This window comes from Crocuta crocuta, unplaced genomic scaffold (genome assembly GCF_008692635.1).
Source record: "Crocuta crocuta isolate KB4526 unplaced genomic scaffold, BGI_CrCroc_1.0 scaffold170, whole genome shotgun sequence".
Lineage (NCBI taxonomy): Eukaryota > Metazoa > Chordata > Mammalia > Carnivora > Hyaenidae > Crocuta > Crocuta crocuta.
In genome coordinates, this window is record NW_027527853.1 from 3,284,445 (window position 1) to 3,306,512 (window position 22,068).

General features: G+C 42.9%; 1 protein-coding gene across 3 annotated transcripts in view; it reads left to right on the top strand.

Annotated features, from left to right (window-relative positions):
• Positions 1 to 22,068, top strand: part of BLNK (B cell linker) — a 101,031-nt gene that overhangs the window by 16,114 nt on the left and 62,849 nt on the right. For 2 of the 3 annotated variants that reach the window (XM_077779362.1, XM_077779379.1), the window contains exon 1: positions 11,872 to 12,064. The exons of the other annotated variant lie outside the window; for it this stretch is intronic. In XM_077779362.1, the coding sequence (XP_077635488.1) occupies positions 12,018 to 12,064 (47 nt within the window). In that variant the 5' untranslated portion in view covers positions 11,872 to 12,017. Of the gene's footprint in view, positions 1 to 11,871; positions 12,065 to 22,068 lie in introns of those variants that run through there. 3 annotated transcript variants of the gene reach the window in all.

Genomic DNA, 22,068 nt, shown 5'->3' on the forward strand with positions numbered 1-22,068 from the left:
AGTCCCAGCAGTCAACCTTCCCTGTCCCTGTCCCCACTTTGAAGCCAGCAGAAATCTGTCCAGAGAAAGATGCCACTGTTATCCTGCCAAGTTGGCAAGAAAGGACATGGGACTATGACTTCATTGTCACAAGGGGAAGAGAGACTGCCCAGGAGGTCAAGGGGTGGGGACTTACTGGGGGTTTCGAGGGGATTGTCCATGAGACCAGCAGCAGAAGGACCAGGAGAGAATGAAACTACCATTTGGGCTGCAGGTGCGGGGCACTTCGTGGAGAGCAATGTGGCTGTGATTTGATTTGTTAGAACCTGAGAAACCTGTTCTACAGACTTCTCTCAGCTGTAAACCCGGCTTGACCTGCTCTGATGATCACTTCCTGGAGACCAAGGCGGCTCCCAGTCCCCAGCTCTCCCACATACAAACGCTTGTTACAAACGCTTCCAGCCCCAGGAGAAGCATGACTTCAAAATTCCTTCCATGTTTAGCACACTTTAAATGTATTTTGTTAAGTTCTAAAACTTTGAAAACAGGCCCCCAACACACCCCCTTCATCAGTTGGCCCAGGTGCTGTAAGGAATTACAATGTTTTCTCTGTGTCAGTCCTTGGAAATGAGTGAATGAAGTATACTGGAAACCACCACAGGAGGGTTGCACTTTTTTGTGAGGTCACATTATTAAATTTTCACCTTAAGTTTTCTGGTTAATTCTACACCGGCCTATAGAGTGTGTCTGTGTATGTGCTCTCATTAATAAAAACCCTCTAGTAGGGCAAGGTCCATGGGCACACACGTGGCTGCTGCAGTCACCAAGGGCTCCACCCTCAGAAGAGCCCTATCCTGTTCAATGTTCCACCACCAGTGTCTTGAAATTCTTTTTTCTTTTTTAATGTTTATTTTTTTTTTTGAGAGAGGCAGAGCATGAGCAGGGGAGGGGCAGAGAGAGAGGGAGACACAGAATCTGAAGCAGGCTCCAGGCTCCGAGCTGTCAGCACAGAGCCCGACGTGGGGCTTGGATTCATGAACCTTGAGATCGTGATCTGAGCCAAAGTCAGACGCTTAACTGATGCAACCACCTAAGTGCTGCAGTATGTTGAAAATCTGAATAAGTTTTGAACAAGGAGCCTCATGTTTTCATTTTGCACTGGATCCCACAAAATATATAGCTAATCCTGCTCACTTGGAGATATTGGACTTTGTTCAAAATAGCAAGGAAGTTTTTGTTGTTTTTTTTTAATGTTTAGTTTGGTAGTCATCAGTATTTTATTGGTTTTTTTTAATGTCTGCCTTTCAGATATATAGATATATAGAAGATTACATGTCAATGTTTATAGGGAAAAATACTTCCTCATGCCAATGAGATATGAATCTCAAATAAGCAGAAATAAATAAAGTTTTGAAAGGGAAAAAGAGCTATAGTTTAATTAATCCCTTTGATTCAGGAGCATTAATTCTCACCACGTCATCCCCTCTACTTAGAGGAAGTGAGAGAGAAATAAAGAGGCTGAACAGAAAAGGTCAAAGGTATAGCAAAGACAGCGGAAACAAGGGTGGGAGAGTGAAGTGAATCAAGTATTGAGCCCAAGAGTCTTCTTGCGATGCAAAAAAGCAATTTGCATGGTCACCCCTTCTGATGTGTGCATTATCTGATGATATTGACTTCTCAGGGACACAGACTGTGTGCTCTCTTCACTGTGTGGCTTAGAAATTTTGGCGTGTCTGGATTTGCTTTGCAGCAGATGAGCAACTTCGTCTTGGCGATCTCTGAACCCAAAGTAAAACAGCTGTTCGGTGGCTTTGACACTTATCTATGTGCTTGGAGGTGCCCTTCTGTTTGGCCTGAACCTGTAATCATAAAGTTAAAAAATAAATTGACCTCTTTTCTTATACTCTGCAAATACATACGTTCCTCCCTCAACTCTCAGCATTGCTATATTATTTTTTTGGTCCTAGCCATTTCTTTCACCAAGTTTCCTCTTAAATGGGTATGTGTTCACCCAAGAAATGATTCTGTTGCTTTAAGAGAGAAAAAAATGTCACACTTGGTTGGTCTGAAAATGTAACACCTGGCGCCCATATTTAGAAATGTTAAGACATACACACACACATACACACACACACATACACACTCACCAGCCTTTAGCACTGAAGTGTGCAAAACATCACAGGAAGCTCTCGTTGAGTTCAGTCATTTATTTGTAAGTTGGTTATTTGGAACTTGAAAGCATTTTTTTCCCATAGAAGCAAAGCTATAAATGGGGCTTTGGTCCCCAGGCTCGAAAGACTGTTGCAGAAATGTCTACTGTTGCGATGAAAACAGAAAACGATTTTGTGGCAATACAGAAATTGAGCCGGAGAGAAAAGCTAAACTTGTTTCCTTTGAGTGCTTACACTTGAAGAGGAGTGGCCTTCCTCTAAGGAGGTGGTAGGGCAGCTGGAGGTTTCCGAGGTGGCTGTGGGGCATTCTGATGGCCCAGATCCTGTGTATATTCACTTAAAGCCTGGGTGTTCTTCACTCCCCATGCAAAGGTGTACCACACAGTGATCTGGCATGACTCCTATGTTTGAGTTCTATTTTGGGCTCAGAATAGAAAGGAAAGCAAGAGAGGAGGGGAAATCTTCTTCAGGTCTCTGGAGTTTTGGAAAAAGAAGGCAAATGAAACTGGGTGGTCTTGTGGCGCCATAGCTCACGTTGTTCCCTTGGGAGAGAAAGTCCCTGTGTGCTCCTCTCCATACAAGCTTCCTATGTGTATTCAAAGCTCCAGCTCACAGGTCCTCTTCTCTAGGGAGTTGCCCCTGTTTTCCTAACTCCCCATTAGTGCAGCTTACCCTTCTCTCTGTCCCTGTGTCTGTCACTCTGTCTCTCTGTGAAACCACACTTCACATCGTTTGTAATTATTTGTCTGTATGTCTCACCCATTGATTAGGAACACTTCAAAGAAAAAATAATTTAAATTTCTTTAAGAAAATCTCAGGAACATACACAACAATGTATGTTTCATTCATATATGTTGGAAGCAAGCTGTGAACAATAAAAAATGGGACTAGGGAAAGATAGTGGGGACATCATGCCACCAAAGGGGAAGATTGAAGACTGTGGGGAAGAAGTCTCAGGTCAGAACCTACCCATCTCTCCCCACTTACCTGGAGTTTCACTAGTCCAGAACCACTTGCCTCTTGTCCCAGATGAATAGAAGAAGGAGGCCTTGAGGTGGGACACAGATACTAAGAGTAAGCTACTGCTTTACAAGCTATGGTGGCTATATTTTGAGGGTTCTCTGGTAGCCCTTCTCCCTTCTTCCAATGACATCTCCTGACTTTCATGTGGGGATCAGGGGTGGGTCTTTGAGCCAACTCCAAGATAGAGGACAGGGTGGCACTTTCCCCTGGCCTTGGTGTTGGCTCCAAGGATGGAGATGTGACCAAAATATCCAATCAGGATGGATCTCACATTTCTGAGGATGTTGTGCCACCCTGTTGTACTTGAACCTGAGGTTGGGGCAGCCAGAGTGTTGGTGTGTGGGTGACTGTTTAATAATTAGCTTCCAAACAAAAGCTCAACCAGCCTTGCTTTGTAGTGTTTGCCAACTCTTGTGGCGTAAATACTTCCACCATGGCTGATTTCAAGCTCCAACATAGTGTCACTGAACATGGACCTGGGAATGGATGTACAGTAGCAGAAAGAAAGAAAGAAAGAAAGAAAGAAAGAAGGAAGGAAGGAACCATAAATGTGAATAAACTCAAGAGCACAGATATTAGCAAAATGTAGTAAAATAACCAGGAAGAGATGAATTTTGAATATCTATTATCTTGGTTTTATATATAACTTATTTAATTATAGGCTTATATAATTTGTTTTTCAAATAATGGCTGTACTAACAATAGGTTCACAACATTTCTGAAAATTTAATGGTCTTCCAAGAGCTGGTACAAGCTAGATCCCGCAACCCACTGAGCTAGAGTCACCAGCCACCTTGAGAGAAGGAATTAGGCAAGAGGGTCAGAGAGTGTGACTACTAGTCCTAACCACAGTATTTGGGTCCTGAACTCTGTAGCTTGCTTAGACTAGGACAGTGGGTAAATCAACAATTTCCTTTCTGACTTAATCCAGCCTAAGTTGGGTTTCTGTTACTTGTAATTGAAATAGTCCCAAGTGAGACACAAATATTTTTTCATATTTGTGTACTTAACATTTATAATTCAAGTAAGACTGACTTACAGTATGTAGTGGATTGAATGGTAGCCTTCTAAAAGGTAGGTATGTCTATACCTTAACCCTTGGAACCTGTGAACCTTTTCCCAAAAAGGTCTTTGCAGTTGAAATTAAATTAAAGATCTTGACATGAGATCATCTCGGGTTAACTGGATGGGCCCCCAAACCAATGACAAGTGTTTTTATAAGGGACACACAGAGGAGAGACCCAGCAAGAAGAAAGAAGGCCACATGAAGACAGAGATTTGTGTTATGCAACCACAAACCAGAGAATGCCTGGAGCCATGAGGAGCTGGAAGAAGCAAATAAAGACACACCCCTAGAGACTCCAGAGGAAACATGGCCCTGCTCACACCTTGATTTTGACCTTTGGCCTCCAGAACGAGAGAGAATAAATTTTTGTTGTTTTAAGCCACCAAATGTGTGACCATTTGTTATGGCAGCTCTAGGGAACTAATACAAGGAAACAATATTTTACCTGTTCAACAAACATCTTTTCCATCTTTACCCTAATTCTAAGTCGAACAAAAGATCCATTGGAGAATTTAGGAACATTTTTGAAGTGAACGTGATGATCACCAGAGATAGTCATTCTTTATATGCCAGTCTGTTATCTTGTGTGTGTGTAATTTTAAAACCCGAATCATGCTCTATGGACAGTTTCAGGTCATATTTTTTATCTTTTGCCAATGTATTATGAAGATTTTCTCATATCATTGTAACTTTCTTGAAAATACTGCTTTTAGTGACCGCAGAGCATCCTATTTTACGGAAATAACATAATTTATGATGTGACTACATTATTGTTAGATGATTATATGATTTCTAGTCCTGAACTATTATAAATAACTCTCCACTTGGGAAAATGTTCTGAAATTTTATTTTATTCTGTTGAGCATGTTAACATTTTACGAATCCTGATGCACATGACCAAATTGTCTTCTGGGAGGCTTCTTTCCATTTGGAGCCCTGTCAGTCACAAGAGTACCCATTTAACAATGCCTTTGACAAACTTGAAGCTAATCACTTCTTCTTTTTTTAATGTTTATTTATTTTTGAGAGACAGAGACAGAGCATGAGCAGGGGACAGGCAGAGAAAGAGAGAGACACAGAATCTGAAGCAGGCTCCAGGCTGTCAGCACAGAACCCCTCGCTGGGCTCTAACCCACGAACTGTGAGATCATAACCAGAGCCAAAGTTGGACGTTCAACCGACTGAGCCACTCAGGTGCCCCAAAACTGATCACTTCTTTTTTTTTTTTAATTTTTAATGTTTTATTTATTCCTGAGAGAGAGAGAGAGAGAGAGAGCATGAGTAGGGGAGGGTCAGAGAGAGAGGGAGACACAGAATCTGAAACAGACTCCAGGCTCTGAGCTGGCTGTCAGCACAGAGCCTGACGCGGGGCTCGAACCCACGAACTGCGAGAGAAGTCGGGCGCTTAACCAACTGAGCCACCCAGGCACCCCCCGAAGCTGATCACTTCTTAAAAACTGAACCAATCTGAAAGGTTTAAAAAAAACGGTACTTATGCTTACTTTAATTTGTTTCCTTGCTTTAGTGAGATGGCGAGCTTCCTCATCAGCCATTTGCACCCCTTCCTTTATGAGTTAACTTTTTGTGCTCTCTGCTCACTTTTCTATTGGGGGATTAGCCATTTACTTATTGATTTGAAAGATCTCTTTAGATGGTGCTGTTATAGAACATTTATGAAGATTTCTTTACAGAACGTGGCTTTCTATAAATATTTGTTACATTTCACACGAGGGTCCTTTGACTTACAAAAGAGCCAAATGTTGAAAACACGAGACAGGAAGTCACGCTCTGGAAGGGTGATAGTGATCTATTGCACTTTCTCATTATGGCTCTCAGGCTGGCACATGCATGCTTGGATGTTTCCAGGCAGCCAATCTTTGGTATTCCATTTCTTAAAAGGGAATTTGAATTCTTCCATTCAGGTAACCTGAGGTTGGAGTTTTAAGCCATTTTGCTCTGCGGACAAAATTATTAGGTTAAATAAATAGAATAAATAGAAAAGCATGTACATTTTTCCGTAAGCAATCTGATTCCTTGCTCTGATTCAACATCTCTTGACCACAGACATTGTTGACTTTGCAAAACAGAACACCGTACACTGGTTGGAAGTAAAGAAATCTTAGTTCTTTCTGCTATTGCTTTTTTTCTGGTTTGGGGTCTTTCTCTAAAATAGACTTTTGAAAGTCATTTCACCCTCTGGGCCTTGATTTCCTCATCGTAGGGTTGCTAGATAAAATATAGGACATGATGCAATATTTGGGACATGCTTTTACTAAAAGTGTATCTGTTAGTTACCTAAAATGTGTCTGGGCATTCTATAGTTTTACTTGCTAAATCTGGTAACTCACTGTGTAATGCCTATTCCAGACCTGACAAATTATGGTTCAATGTTAGGCTGCGAAATGTTATCCAATTTCAAGGCACTTTGCAGTCTGGGTAATCTGGGTCCTACCCTTCAGTGGGATACTGTTATCCAGGGGAACCATTCCAGGGATAGCAGTAAAGGAAATGTTGGTGAGACATGGGGAAGCCAGGGATCTATTTAGAGATAGGTAAGACTTGAAACTGGGATCAGAGAAATAATATGGAAGAGGCTGTAGAACTGGCAACTGCTGATTTTTTTTGCTCTCTCCATCAATTTGCCTTTTCCAGAATGTTATATGGTTACAATCATACAGGGTGTAGCCTTTTCAGATTGGCTTCTTTCACTTGGTAATCTAAGGTGTATTTAAAGTCCTTCCATGTCTTTTCATAGCTTAGTATCATTTCAAAATTCATAATACATGTTTTATTACTAAAAGTAAAAGCAGTGACTGGAATTTGAAATTTCTTTGCCGTTATTTCCATAGAATATATTTTATTGAGGATGTACAGAGGACTGTGTTCAGAAGTCAAGGTAATCCTCTTCTCTGTGATATATTACCTTTCATTCATTTCCATTTATTTTCATATATAAGGTTTGCCTTTTTTTTTTTAAATTGCCTTAATTTTGTTTTTAAGAAATGTCAAGCCTAGTTTAAAAGTCAAAAACAGAAAACTGTAATCAATCAGAGCATCTGCTGCCAAGGACTTCTGGCCTCCACGACCTCAACTCCTAGAGACTGTGAGCCTTATCTTGGCTCTCTACACTCCCATTCCTTGGACAGAGCACTCTGCACCCCTTGCCCTTGCCTGTTGTCTAGCTTCTTCATGGTCCTGACTGATGGGAACAACCTGGCCTCCTAATTGCCTCAGACTCCACGTATCTGCCTTCCACCCTGCTCCTGGCTGGTGGTTGGGCTGTGTGACTGATGTAGAGAAAAGAGTTTGAAAACTCCCAAAGGGATGCTCACCTGCCCAGAAGTAGTGAGGAATAAGATGGATCCTAAGGTGAGACTCAGCCACAGTCTTGCCATACTTGGTTCTTGAAGAAAGGGAAAGCCTCTGAAGTCCTTAAGAAAAGTCATCAGCTGGGAACGTGGGCTGGGATGAGAATGAGGGTGGATCTGGCTACCAAGAAGTAGGAGGAGGCTGAGTGGTTACCCAACTGAGGGCCCAGGCTGGCATGAGAGCAGGGTGACAGTGCACATGCTACAAGAGAACCTGGTCGGCAGATTGGCTCTGAGAGCTGGAGGCAAGGGAGGAGGTGACAGCACATTGGTCAAGAGTTGTCCATCCTGACAATAGGCTACTGTAATGTTCCTTCTAACCAGAGACTTGGACTGATACAAGGGTAAAGGCTGTTATCATCCAGGCTATTCTCCCAGTAATATAGATGTTGCATTCTAGGCCAATCTGACATACAGAATATTGACTTTACTGAATAGGTAAAATAGGGAGCAGATTGGTCTCACCGAAAGTGAGTGAGCCTTGGGCTGAAAAGAGCCTTTGCCCATTCGCTCAAGTCACAGATGTGTTGTCTTCTTCCTTCCTGTCCCTGCTTCCCGCAAAGGAGAACAGACTGTCAGCATCTGCCACACTTCCTTTTCTCTCTGCCTTTTCTGGCCCCTTTTGCTATTTTCCTCCACTTGCTTTCTGTGTGCCAGCCTTCCTCCCTTAGCTTCCTCCCAAACCTTCTTCTATCTGGGCCCTTAACTAACAATGGCAAGTTAATTAGGCATAAGCCTGACCAACAGCTACTTTGGCCTGCAGTGTCAGAAAGCTGCCAGGGCCACTATTCCTACAAGACACCCACCCAACTTCAGCCCAAGAGAAAGGACCAGCACAAGAGGGGGAAAAAGACTGAATAGTTTGGGTGTTAAGGGGCCTGGCTTAGGGGGCAGGAAGACCAGATGGCCCTAGGTAGTTATGTCACCTTTCTGAGGCTCAGACTTCACATCATAAATGGGGATGATAAATAGTAGCCCCCTCATAGTTGCTGTGAGGCGACCATCATGGGGGTAGGTTATGGCTAGAACCACAGAACCATAGGGCATAGTGCCAACAGCACCCCTTGCCTACTTTGGCAGTGTGTCTAAACCAGCCCTGGCAAGGGAAAAGCCATCAGCAGGTGGGTGGCAGAGCAGAGGGGCTTACCTTTAAGTTCCAGTGAAGACTTGGATGACTTCCAAGGCTCTGTAAACCGCCACAACCACCTAGTCTGTCCTTGGGAAGCAATCTAGTAAAGACCACCAGAAGCTTCTCTTCTGGAAACCGTAAGGGTATTGCCACTGGTATAATCTAATTTCTGTGCGCATGGGCCAGTGTTCAGATACCAAGTCAGAAGGAGCCTGAGCTCTCCTTGGATCCTCTTTCTGTCCTCTGAAGACGAGTTGAGGTCAGAGAGACTAAGTGATTCACCCAGGGTCAAGGATAAATTGGTGCCTCTATGTCAGAGCAGGCCCTGTGAATCACACATCTCATCTCACAGATGGCAAAGCCCTGTGATTCTCAGGTTAGAGTATGGAAACAGACTTGGGTTTGAGTCCCAGCTCTTCCATGAGTGAATGGTGGAACTTTGAGCCAGGTACTTAGCCACTCTATAAATCAGTTTCTTCACAAATGAAATGAATGTCGTAATATAGAAATATGGAAAGCTTTCAGTAGCATGTTGTTGTTTTTGTCACTAGTAGATGCAAGGAAAGACCCCAGAGAAACCAAGGTTGGTTGGGTCTCATCCCCAAGTTCCAATATAATCTGTCTTTTTGTTCTCAAGCCCCAACATTTCACAAAGCTAACTGAAACTTAAGCAGGCTGTCCTGGCTTTGCCTCATAATTCTAGACCATATCTTCTTTTATTTATTTCTGTTAAATATTTAATACCTATAGTAGGTACTTGTATACCTACCACACGACTCCAGAAGTAGGACACCACCACTGCTTTTGAACCCCTGTATGCCCCTTCACTGCAACCCCACTCCCTGGTAACCATTCACCTGAATTTTACATTTATCATTCCCTCCCTCTGTTTGACCTATAGGTATATGTCTTAAATAATATATTAGTTTTACATGTCTTTAACATTACTATACTGGAATCATGATGTGTGATCTTCTTTAACTTGCCTTTCTTGCCCAAATTATTTTGTTATTTATCCATACTTATGCAATTGACTTGATTCATTTTCATTGTTGATTAATACTCATTTGCATTAATAGGCCACAATTAATTTATTAATTCTCCTGTTGATCAGCAATGGCAATTATTTCCAATGTTTTTGAATTTTCTGTTAGAAATGGTGCTTCTGTAACAATTCTTGCACATGACCTTGGTGTACATGGTATATTCATACTATTTTACCATTCTATGACTCAAATTACTTTGGTGATGCCAGAGTGTTTCCAGAGTGATTGCACTTACTTGTATTTATATCAACAATGTATAGAGTTCCAAATTTTCTTTAAGGTAAGTTGGGATTATCCATTTTTCCTCTGCTCATCTAATGATTAATTTTCATGTCCACTGTGCTATGCAAATTGAGACTGTTTATTACACTGTGCTGTTCTCCATGTGCTGTGGAAACCACATGTGGCCCCATTCTTTTTACAGGTCCTCAGCTAGGATGTTTGCACTGATTCCCATGTTTGCACTGATCTTCTGGGTAAGCCGGTTACAGCTACAGACCAGTCATGGCAGCCTGGAACAATATGGCTGTCACACGACACACCACATGGGGCAAAATGTCCAGTCTGGAAAAGCAGACTCTCATTTTTATTATGTCAGACTAAATACAGTAAAAAAAGAAGAAAGACGAGTGGCTGTAAAAAGAAAAAGCAGAAGTGTAACTCTTGCCCCTGCTTTTTTTCTCTGGGGAAATAAGAAGTTGCTAGTCCAGGTGCTAAACGGAGTTGTTGGTTGAGAGAAAAGTCAAGTGGCAGATGAGGTGCACTTTACAGTAATTTAGAAGAAACAGGCTGACTATCATCATCCCATTCAGTGAAGCTTGATTTTCTTAATCCTTGATGACGTTGTAACAGCCCTCACCATCCTGCTCTACTAGTTTCTTTCAGTTAAGAACTATGGAGCGAGGATGGTGGGGGTCTAGAGCTCCTTCAGGATCCACTGCAAGCAAATTGAGCTCTTGTTTGGGGAAAATAAACAACTGGAAGATGCAAGTGCTTGCATTTTTCTTGTGAAAGATTGTCTGCCCCCTTGCCAGCCTGGCCAATTCAGTGGCTTGGCCAAGCAGAAGGGCCCCACCTTTAACAGCTCTGAGGATTCTGCTCCTAATCATCTGGTCAAACTAGAAATTCAGAGGTAGTACATGAACAATCAGGATTTCTGTTTGTACAAAGAAGTAGAGAAGGGAAGAAATCCATCTGACTTCCGCCTCTGCCAGTGCCACTGCTGCCTCTCCTCTCTTCCTCCCCTCCCCTCCCTCTTCCTCCCTCCCTCCTCCATCTCCGTTCCCTTCTCCTTCTCCCCTCTTTCTTCCTCCCTTTCCTCCTCCTCCTCCTCCCCTCTTCCTCCTCCTCTTTGCCCTTCTCCTCTTCACTCCCCCCACACCACCTCCTTCAGTTCTCTCTTTTTGTCTTTTCCTCCCCTTCCCCCTCTGTCTTTAACCAGACCTGTGGTCTGTAACAGAAGAGGTAACTTGGAACCTCTACTCTGTCCTTTCTCTGTATTCTTCAGACCCAGGAAGTACCAGTCACGTGGGTAAATGTGGTAAATGCGCACCTTCCTCACCAAGGTGAGCGGGTGTTCTTGCTGGCTACAGAGAAGTGTGTCAGGCATAAAGGGAACTGTCCCTCTCATTTTCTTCTTTCCTGAACTTAAACTGCCTTCTGCTCTCTAAATGAGAGTACAGAAATGCTATTTTCATATCATGGTTCTTTAAGTGGAAAAGTTTATCCATGAATTTATGCAAATGAGCAGAAAGTCCCAAAGACCTGAGAAATGGTTATTCTGCTTTTCCTTGAGCCCAGGAAGCTACTGGGAACAGAATGACACCCACTGAAAACAGGGACTATATGTGTTTGGGACAACTGGAAGTAGTGACCAGCCAGAAGCCCATCCTGACCTGATTACAAATCTGGTTATAAAAGAAAGCAGCTGGAAAGAAATTTGCATGTCCAATAGGTTTCACTATTAAAGTTTACACAACGTGGAGTAATCAGCCAAGCTGGCTGGCTACCCAGATCACATGATTATGTAGAAACATGAAACTTGACTATGTGCTCGAGCAAGTTTTACTTCTCCCTAGTGTAGGGTGTTTGCCAGCAACCTGCACTCTCGGAAATCAGACTCAAGTGACTGGGACCCTTGAGATCAAAGGCTTACCATGCTACTCCCTAGGAGGGCCAGGGACTGCTGACCTTACCGCTGACAGTTATTCGTGGCTCTTATAATTAACAAAAAGAATGGACAAGCTTAATAAAATAACTGTCCCTGCCAGTCAGAAGTTGAGGTAAGATTTTCCCCATCTAATACTTCTCCTTCCTCTTCTTCTTCTTCTTCTTTTTTTAATGATCTACTGCATCTGAGAAATACTGAAATCCTGGAATACTTTGCTAGTTGTAAGGCAGTGGGTGGCAATTGCTCTAGGGGAGCACCCTGAGTTTTTAGAGAAATATGTAGGAACAAGTAGGCTTATTCTAGCTGGCTTTTGCCACTGAGAGATGAAGGTAGAAAGCTCTGGGGAGACGGTAAAAAATAAAAGCCAAAGGCTTAGATTCTACCAAAGATCAGTTTCAGAGCCTGAATACAACAAACTATTCTAAGGAAGGGTTTGTCTGCTCTGAATCCTCAACCATTTCATTGTGGATTACTATTTAATGTCTAATGTTAAAGATGGTTGTAATCATTTGTATTCATTGTAGTTGTCTCTTATTCATTTTGTGGGTGCCTATCACAAGTGTCTGGGGACATGAGATCTGTTTTTCCAGTGTTCTTATGTCAGTTATAACAATTATCTAATAAAATGCCATTTAGAAACTAAAAACCAAAAGTGGCCCAAGGGGCAAGAATCAAAAACCTCCTCTGAGCTGTGGAAAAGACAATATCCCAACTTTTTATTTTGAAGATCTTTTTATCTCATTGTAACAGCATCCTGGTTTTTGGAGATTGGAACTTTTAAATGTTCAGTGAGTGTTTTATATTCCAACTACCACTTGACCTTCAGTTTTTCATGGGTGATGTGACACGTGGAGCAAGTAAGGTATCACAAATAATAAAGACTAGAGAATTAGAGCTTTTGAGACAAAATTTAGGAGAAATGAGTCTGGAATTTGCAGAGTGACTGCCCTTCACAGTGATAGTTTGGATCTTATACCTGGTAGGTGTTTGGTAAATGGTGGTTTGAAATGAACTGCTGATGTGGGACCGGTAGGCTCCATCGGCACGGTCAGCCATTTCAAGGGTGTGTTGTTGGGTGCTGTGGTATGTGACCTGCAGTGACAGGAACAAGAAGGTACCTCAGTCTTTTCCTTGCTCTTGAGTCCCTGCACTCTCATGGGAAAGGGGCAGATGAATCAATGAGAGTAGTAAGAGACTAAATGAGTATAAGAAAAGAATTGGAATAGCTGGAAAGGTTTCATGGAGAAGATGCTTCAAGAGCTAGGTTTGAGAGGCGAGTAAGACAAAAGTAGTGTGAGAATTGGAGGAAAAGCAATGAGCTGGGAGGGAGGAAATAGAGAAACTGTTGCTTGGAGTTGGACTTGAACACAGTCCATTGGTGGGATGATAAGGAGAGTGTTCTGTCCAACAGAGACTATGGAGTAGGGTGTATAGTACCAGAAGGTTCTGATAAATTGGGATGTGTAGAGTGGGGCCAGCTCACAAAGGACAGTGAGGGCTCTAACCACAGCAGGGTAGAGAATGGTTTACAGGGATAGAAATGTCATGCCAGCAAGCATGTAATAGGAGACAGGGATACTCTGTAATAGGGCCAGTTAAGGAGATCAGGCATCTAGTGCCATAAGCCTGGACTTGAGGCACAGCAGTAAGAAGTGAAAGGAAAAGAGTGGTAGGAAAACATGCCAAAGAAACTAACAAGACATGGATATTAGGTCTTCTCTCAAATGAGTAAGAGAGTTTTAAAAAGTCCTTTCCAATCATTTCATAACCTGGAGCTATGCTAAACCTTAGAACCTCTTTTAAGAAATCCAGATGGGAATTTAAATAAGGAAAGGGAATAGAACCTGAATCATCATATGATCTCCACCCACTACTCCCTGGGACAAAGTCCAGCTTAATCACAGAGTGAGTGGTCAATAGGCAATATAAAACCATAGATTATAGGGTAGGAAACCAAAACTATATTGTGGATAATCATACACTACACTCATCCTCTTAGGCAGAAGTAAATTTTTTTTCCACTTGGTTACTCAGTTGTCTTTACAAAATTGGCCTGTTTTGGTAAAATGTGCACTGTTGACGTGGAACTTTTCGAAGACAGGAAATTGTATACATGATGGACTTGAAGCACCGTCTTAAATTTTTTCTGTAATTAGGTGGGATGTCAAGGAATAAGGAAATGAAGTACTTGATCCCTGTGATTTGTGTCCTCTGTCCTGACTAACACCAATTCAGAAGGTTGCCTAACTGCAATGATTTGGTACCAGATGATAGTATAAGTGAAGAGCTGTGTTTATATTCTTAGGTTTATCAAAATTTACATGAGACTTTGCCTAAATTCTTAACCACAAAAATAAAGAGATGGTGAGTATCCATCAAGGGCACATAGTGATCCTGGAATATAATAACTATTAGATTAAAACTGGAAGTCATTAATATCCTTGTTATTCTTTCTTCTTAATTCCGTAGTTGTACAGCTGATTTCCTGAACATACAGAATTTTGCATTGATCCTTGGTAAAGCTTATATTCATTTCAGTTCTTCTTTTTGGCCATTTTGGTTACTTTACCTGATGACTGTGACACTTGTGGCATTTAGTCTTGCAAGGACTGTAGATGTGACAAACACCCTTCCTCTGCCTTAACCTAAGTGGCTAAAAATCTGTCAAACACAGCAGCACCCTGTCTTGGGTGTCTGCACCTCACTGCCAGGACTCTCGCTTGGAGATCTAATTGCACAGGTTCTGGGACATGACTTCCCTCCTCAGGTCTTAGAATCTTCAATTGGAATTCCAGTTACTTGATTTTCAAGTTCACTTCTTCAGAAATAAATTCACCAGGGCATCTGCATGGCTCAGTAGGTAGAACATGTGACCCCATCATCTTGGGGTCATGAGTTCAAGTCCACATTTAGGTGTAGAAATTACTTTTTTAAAAAAGGAAAGAAATTCACCTTATTTTCACCTTTCTGCCACTACCTCCATCTCTGAGCCTCCCTATTTCTGTCAATGGCATCATCATCAGCCCCCTCTGTACCTGCATTCACCTACCACACCCTTTTATCTTTCTTTTATGAGGCTTTCATATATTCTATGCATGGCTTTTCTACAACACCACTCTGGATAAGCCCTCCCATCCCCTGTGTCCCCCATCTACAAAGGCTGAGTTTGGACAAGCCACTGCCCAAAGCCCCTATGCTGTGTGACCCTTTAGGCATGGAGACCATTCTCTGACCCTACTGTTTAAAGATAGGCAGCTTTCAAAGATTTTATCCCAAGGCCCTCAGGAGATGTTTCCTGATTGAATCATCCATCTTTGAAAGCTGCCCATCCCTAAACAGTGGGGTCAGAAAACACAACTATACAGCATCCAATGAGGTCACCTAGAAGGTTCCTATGACGTGTTTAGAAGGACAATGCAATTGGAGCCCAAAAGGGCTGAATTTCAATTGCCAATTACTAGCATATGGGTCCTGAGGAAGTCACTCAACTCTGTAAGCGTCAGTTTTCTCAACTGTCAAATATAACTTGAGATGCCTTCCCCACAGCCTCTTTGTGAAGACAGAGTTAGACAACATGGGCTGAAGTATCAAGAATGGTATTTACTTCATGGTCAATATAACAAGTAAATAAAAAGTAAACACAATAGCCAGTACTTCAACCCACATATCATGAGTGACCATTTGCTGTCTCTCTTCCTCCTCATGGTAATGGACCCAACCCCCTTTAACTAGAATGGCAAGCAGAGCAGGAACCTGCCCAGGGCCTCATGATGGATAGAGCAACTCCTGAATATATATGTGACCAGGAGCATCTCTCTTCTCATTCTTTGTAAGCTTAGGGCAGAGGCCTGTGCTGATGTGGGAAGGAAAAAAGAAGGCAAAGCATCTAATGGTAGAGACAAGATAGACTTCCCAGGAAGTATTTCTCTTCACACGGCCCACCTGCATTATGTCTGCTGAGACCCTGCTCAATGGAACTTCTTGTGTCACACCAATGGGTGAAATCCTCAGACAAGGCCTCTTTCTCCTTGTGGGCAAGCTACACTGGGGTCACATTACTAGAATTTGCTTAGTGTTTATAGCTTTCAGGATCATCGGCTAAGGAAACTTAAGGCACTATTTCTCACCCACTGTGGGCATGATTGAGCCAGGAAAACCCTAAATCAGAGTCCATATGTCCAAGGCACCCTCTGTCCTGGATCCAGTGATCACCAGCGTACCATAGCTGAACAACTCCCTTGTCTTCATGCATCTGGTCTCCCCGTGGGCTGTTATACACTTAATTAGGTTTGCGAGAACGGAGCCACAGTTACATTCCAGCCAGGACTCCTACATCACCCGACTGGAGGAGACTGGGCTGGTACCAGACACTTCAGACACACATTTACAGACAGTCTCTTGCTTTCCCCCCACAGATGACTAACCTCATTTGTTCAGTGGAGATTTTACTATTTGGTTCATTTTCAAAGAGGATCTTACTACTGCCCTCATGCAGTGGCATCAAGGAATTCAGGCTGGTTAAAGAATATGAATAAGAGGGGCGCCTGGGGGGCTCAGTCAGTTGAGTGTGGACTCTTGATTTTGGCTCAGGTCATGGTCTCACAGTTTGTGAGATGGAGCCTCACGTCAGGCTTTGCACTGACAGCAGAGTCTGCTAGGGATTCTCTCTCCCCGTCTCTGTCCCTCGCCCCGCTCATGCTTGCTCCTCTCTCTCACTCTCTCTCGCTCTCTCTCTCTCTCTCTTTGTCAAAATAAATAAATAAACTTAAAAAAAAAAGAATATAAATAAAGAAAAAAAATGAATGATAGCTTGTAGCAGGGAAATGGAAGGGTCTCTCTGGATTTTTAGAGTCTCCATAGAAGTCTTCTGTTGCCCTCTGCGAAGGCCTGGTTGCATCATTTAGATAGTGCTTCTTGACCAGGGGCACTTTCGCCCCCAGGGGACATTTGATCATCACAAATGTAGGGGGGTACTGCTGACACCAAGTAGGTAGATGCCAGGGGTGCTGGTAAACACCCTACATTTACAGAGCAGTACTCACAGCAAAGAATTACCTGGCCCCAAATTTCAGTAGTGCTGCCGTTGAGAAACTGATTTAGGCCAAGTAAATGAATTCTGTTTGGAACAGGAAGCCCCTCTTCATTTGTATGTTCTTACAGTGATGGTTTGTATTTAAAGTTTAGAATACGTATTTTTGCAGTTGATGGGCCTCTGCTCACTGGGCTGATATTCCTCTATCTGGGATGGTTTGGGTAAGGGGTTGCCAAGGAGAAGGGCTAGAGGTGCTTGGGCCTGTATTTCAGTGAGTTACTTAAAAAACAATTAGAGTCAAATAAAACTAGATTCCACAAACTATATGCACCAATGGGGTATACGTTGTTTTCTCCTGAGTAGAGACATGAGAGCAGGAAAGATCTCCGGGCATAAGATCATCTTGGAATAGTCTCTGTTTCTACTTCTATAAGCAGACTGGGTAAACCATGAGTGGAAATCCTTAGAGTTCAGATAAAAAGCAAATTAAGTGGTAACATGGCTATGAGGAAGTCCAAGGGCTTATAGATCTGATCCTTTGGCTAAACTCTGGACAGAGGTGATATGCTGTTGCGTCCTAGAGCAGAATTTGCTACCCTGAGGTCCACAGGTAGAATGTTATGGGATAAAAGACAGCTTGAGGGGTGGAGGGGAGATGATATGTATCTGTCCACCCTTTAATGTCCTTAGTCCCATGTGAAGATGCTGCAGCACTGACTGTGAGGCACGGATCTGAATAACATCACCTCATATAGTTTCTGCAGCACAAGTCACTCTTTCTTTCCTGTGGACACTGGTGTATATTTTGTGAAACTGATGGATGGGTTTTGAGGATGTAACTTTGTTTTAAAAAAGTTTATTCCAGCTTTATTATGAAGGAATCCTCTACCCAGCCTCCTATGACTCTTTAAGTTGGTGTTAATCTTATCCAGAGGTGAGCAGTTGGTGTGATTGTCTTATACTATTGGGAAGGGTGAGAGCGTACGCATGCGAGGGGTCCTGACTGGTGTGGGCTGCTATACGTTGTGGTGTCAGATGCTCAAGGCTCATGGGTGACCCCAGATCCTGCTTCCAAGCTAAAGGGCTGCAATGCTCTTGCCCACTATGGACATGACCTTGCCAAGGAAACCATCTGAGTCCACTTAACCAGATTCTGTCTCTGTTGGATAGTGGTCGGGGGGCTGCCACTCTCTCCCCGTCAAACACATTGTGTCTCTTGCTTTGTGATTCCCCCCTGTCAGCCTCCTTAAATCTCACTAACCTGGGACCTTTCTGCTTCTTTAAGATATGTCTCTCTATTTGCTCAGGGTTGTTGATGTCTCAGCCTTAGAGACAGCGTTAGTGTTCTCACTGCACACACTTGCTGGACTTTCTGGGCCCCAGAAATAACATAGCCAGTGCTGGCCACAGGCTCCCTGAGCCATGCCAGCTGAGCCCGCTCCCCCTGCTCTGTGCAAGGACACAGCCAGCAGCAGAGAAGCCTCTACCCAGCTCACACAGGTCTCCTGGTGAGGACCTGAGAGGCCATCTCTTTAGCAACTTTCTTTCTTTTTTTTTTTTTTTTTTANCACAGAGCCCGACGCGGGGCCCGAACCCACGAACCGCGAGATCATGACCTAAGCGAAAGTCGGACGCTTAACTGACTAAGCCACCCAGGCGCCCCTTTAGCAACTTTATTTTTGAGGCAAGAAGCCTCAGGCCCAGAGAGGTGAAGTCACTGTCGGAGCAGAGGCTGCCCCAAGACCCCGTCTCCCTGTTTGCCTGTAAGGCTAAGGGAGTACTAAGCCACTCCCCTCTTTTTTTTTTTTTAACCCTGTGTAATATACTGGCCAATAGAGCTTAGTCCAGTTTAGCCTGTATTCTGTATTTGCCCTTGACATTTTTTTTAACTAAAAGAACTGATTTACTAGTGAGAAACCCAGCGAAGCCCTACAGAACATGCTCGTCAGTATTTCAGGCTCTTACAGGTTTCCTGGTCCGCCCTTGAATTCCTTGCTGACCCAGCACGTTTGATATCTACAGATACACATTTTTCCAAGAACGTTCCCACAATCATTTGTGTAGTCTGAGAGTGAGCTGTAATTATCAAGAGACGAGATGGTGTCATGCATAGACCGAGCATACAGGACCAACATGGTATAATTTAAGAAGTGCTCAGAAAGGTGTTTTGGCTAGAAAGAATAGGATCTTCGAAATCAGGCAGGCCTGGATTTGAATACTTCTCTGTACTTACTAGTTCATGGTCTCTGAGAAGGTCACGTAATCCCTTTTTGCTTCAGCTTTTTCATCTGGAAAGTAATGTCATATATTATTATAATAATATATGACATAATAGGGGTGTCGTAGCATGAATATGTTAAACAGAGAGGAAGAGATCAGTGGATGCTTCCTTCCCCCAAATCCCTCCTGGCCGGGACTTTCCCAAATTGTGTCATTAAAGAGGCATCCGTGTGGAATAAGGCAATGTCTCAGAGTCCTGGATCGAAATGAAAGCTCACGGAGGGTAACAGGTTAAGGCATTAAAGCACTATCCATCACCAACACCCCTGCGGCTGGAGGGCAGAAAGCTGGGCCCTTCTGTCCCGAACAGAGGTGGCTCAGTCCACAGCTGTTAGCTGAAAGAATGGAACATTGTTCAGGAAAGAACAGGTGCTAAGAAGAAGAGAAAGGTGGGAGGAGGGAGACCACACCTAAGCAAAGGGAGTTGGGGGTGAGGGGGCTATGGCTGAGGGTGTTCCCTAGAAGGTTAGAGACCCCTCCCCATTCAATTTGTTGTTGTTGTTTAAAACGTCACTGGGTTCAAAGTGTAAAGTGCTGAAGGATGAAGAATAATCTCTTAAGCACGCAAAGCCCCTGACCTGAAGGAAAGTCATTTTATTTTAGTGCAAACAGCTATGGTTGGATAAAATACAAACCTGGGAAATATACTTTCAAAAAGAAAACGGCAAATGAAATACCAAATCCTTGGAAAACCAGATCCTCAGCGTTATCTGTGACTATTTTGCCTTTTAAGTGATCTTTACAGCCTGCTCCGGGTCAAAGTCCCCCGTCCCCCCCCCTTTTTTTTTTAACAATAGAAGGACTTTTCATTTCATGTCATTCTCCACATTCAAAAATTATCACATTTGCAAACCAGTCACAGATGATTGGCCTAATAGACCTGATGCATGCCAAAAACAACCTCTTAACATGATTAATACAAAAGCTATTTGTGAAAATACCTTCAAATAAAATGGGGGGAAATCTGCTTTAAAACTGCTAATGACCTCTGTGGGTAAGAGGTTTCCTTTTGCGGTGATGTAAAACTTCTGCAGCTAGATAGTGGTGGTGGCCACACCGCAACGTGAAGTTACTGAACACGACTCATTTGGACGCTTTGAAATGGTTGAAATGGGGGCACCTGGGTGGCTCAGTTGGTTAAGCGTCAGGCTTCAACTCAGGTCATGATCTCATAGTTTGTGGGTTCGAGCCCTGCGTCGGGCTCTGTGCTGATAGCTAGCTCAGAGCCTGGAGCCTATTTCAGAGTCTGTGTCTCCCTCTCTCTCTCTGACCCTCCCCTGCTCACACTATCTCTCTCTCAGAAATAAATAAAACATTAAAAATTTTTTTAAAAAAGAAATGGTTGAAATGGTGAATTTTACATGATGTATATTTCACCCCAATAAAAAAAAACTGACAATGAAATTATTTTCTTTACTTATCATAAAATATTACATTTTGGTGACCTGTGCTATTTTTTTGACCAATTAGATGTTGTCTCAAAGTGTTTTTTAATGTATTATTAATAAGCATTTCTGGATGGTTTTTAAATTACAAGGCTTCTTTCCACTTTAATCCCTGCACGTGATATTCCCCGACAGTGTTTTTACTTAGATCCCAGTGAAATGAGCTTAACTGAGTCAAATTTTTCAGCCCACTGGAAATATCGTTCCTCAAAATCGCTCTTCACTCTCTGAAAATATCTTTGCTTTTAGCTATTGAAATGGATGCCAGATAAGTGGGTGACGATATTATATTGTGCCATATACACATGGGCAAGAGTCCTTTCTTTCCCATCAAGGTTAATCTCTAAAAGGACATGCATGCTCAGGTCACCTGGGTGGCTCAGTTGGTTAGGCTTCCAACTCTTGGTTTCAGCTCAGGTCATGATCTCACATGGGTTCAAGCCCTGCATCGGGCTCTGTGGTGACAGCATGGAACCTGCTTGGGATTCTTTCTCTCTGCCTCTCTCTCTCTCTGCCCTGCTCGCTATCTTTCTCAAAATAGAGAAATTAACTTAAAAACAATTTTTTAAATTTAAAAGAACATGCTCAGGTTGCCTGGCTGACTCAGTCAGTTAAGCATCCAACTCTTGATTTCAGCTCAAGTCATGATCTCGTGGTCGTGAGATCAAGCCCTGTGTCAGGTCCCCCGCGCTGAGCACAGAGCCTGTTTGGGATTCTCATTCTCTTCGCCCCTCCCCAACTCACGTGCTCTCTCTCTCAAAATAAACAAGTAAATGTTAAAATAAATAAAAGAACATGTTAAATCCTTAAAAACACATTCTTTTTCTAGAATTTCACAGGATTATGTTTTCGGAAGTTTCTGAAACATGATTAGAATTATATGTCACATCATCTTACAGATTTGTTGTTTGGGAATCATCAGTTCTCTGGGGCAATTTCCATGCCAGTAGAGGAGAGGCCGTGAACATAGCAAAATGTCAGCTGTCTGCACCTTCTTAGAAAAAAGCATGTCAAAGCTGAGCGCAGTGATAGGATTAAATAACATGACCTCTGGGGACTCTTCCAAACCAACAGTCTGTGTCATCTGTGGATACAGGAGCCTCCTGTAACTTTTTTGCATTTTACAACCTGCTTATGTATGGTTTTTTGGAAGAGATTTCCCTCCCCCACCCCCACCCCCAGCCAGCCTGTCCTGTCCCTCCTTATTGTGTGAGTGGCTGAGCTCAGAGACCAGCAAGGCTGCCCCTGTGCTGGGAGGAAGGAAAGTGTGTCCCCGTAGGCCCTGCAAATCAGTAGAAACTATCACAGCAAGTGGCAAATCATCTAAGAACTCCTTGAATGTAGTTTAGCCTATTCTGT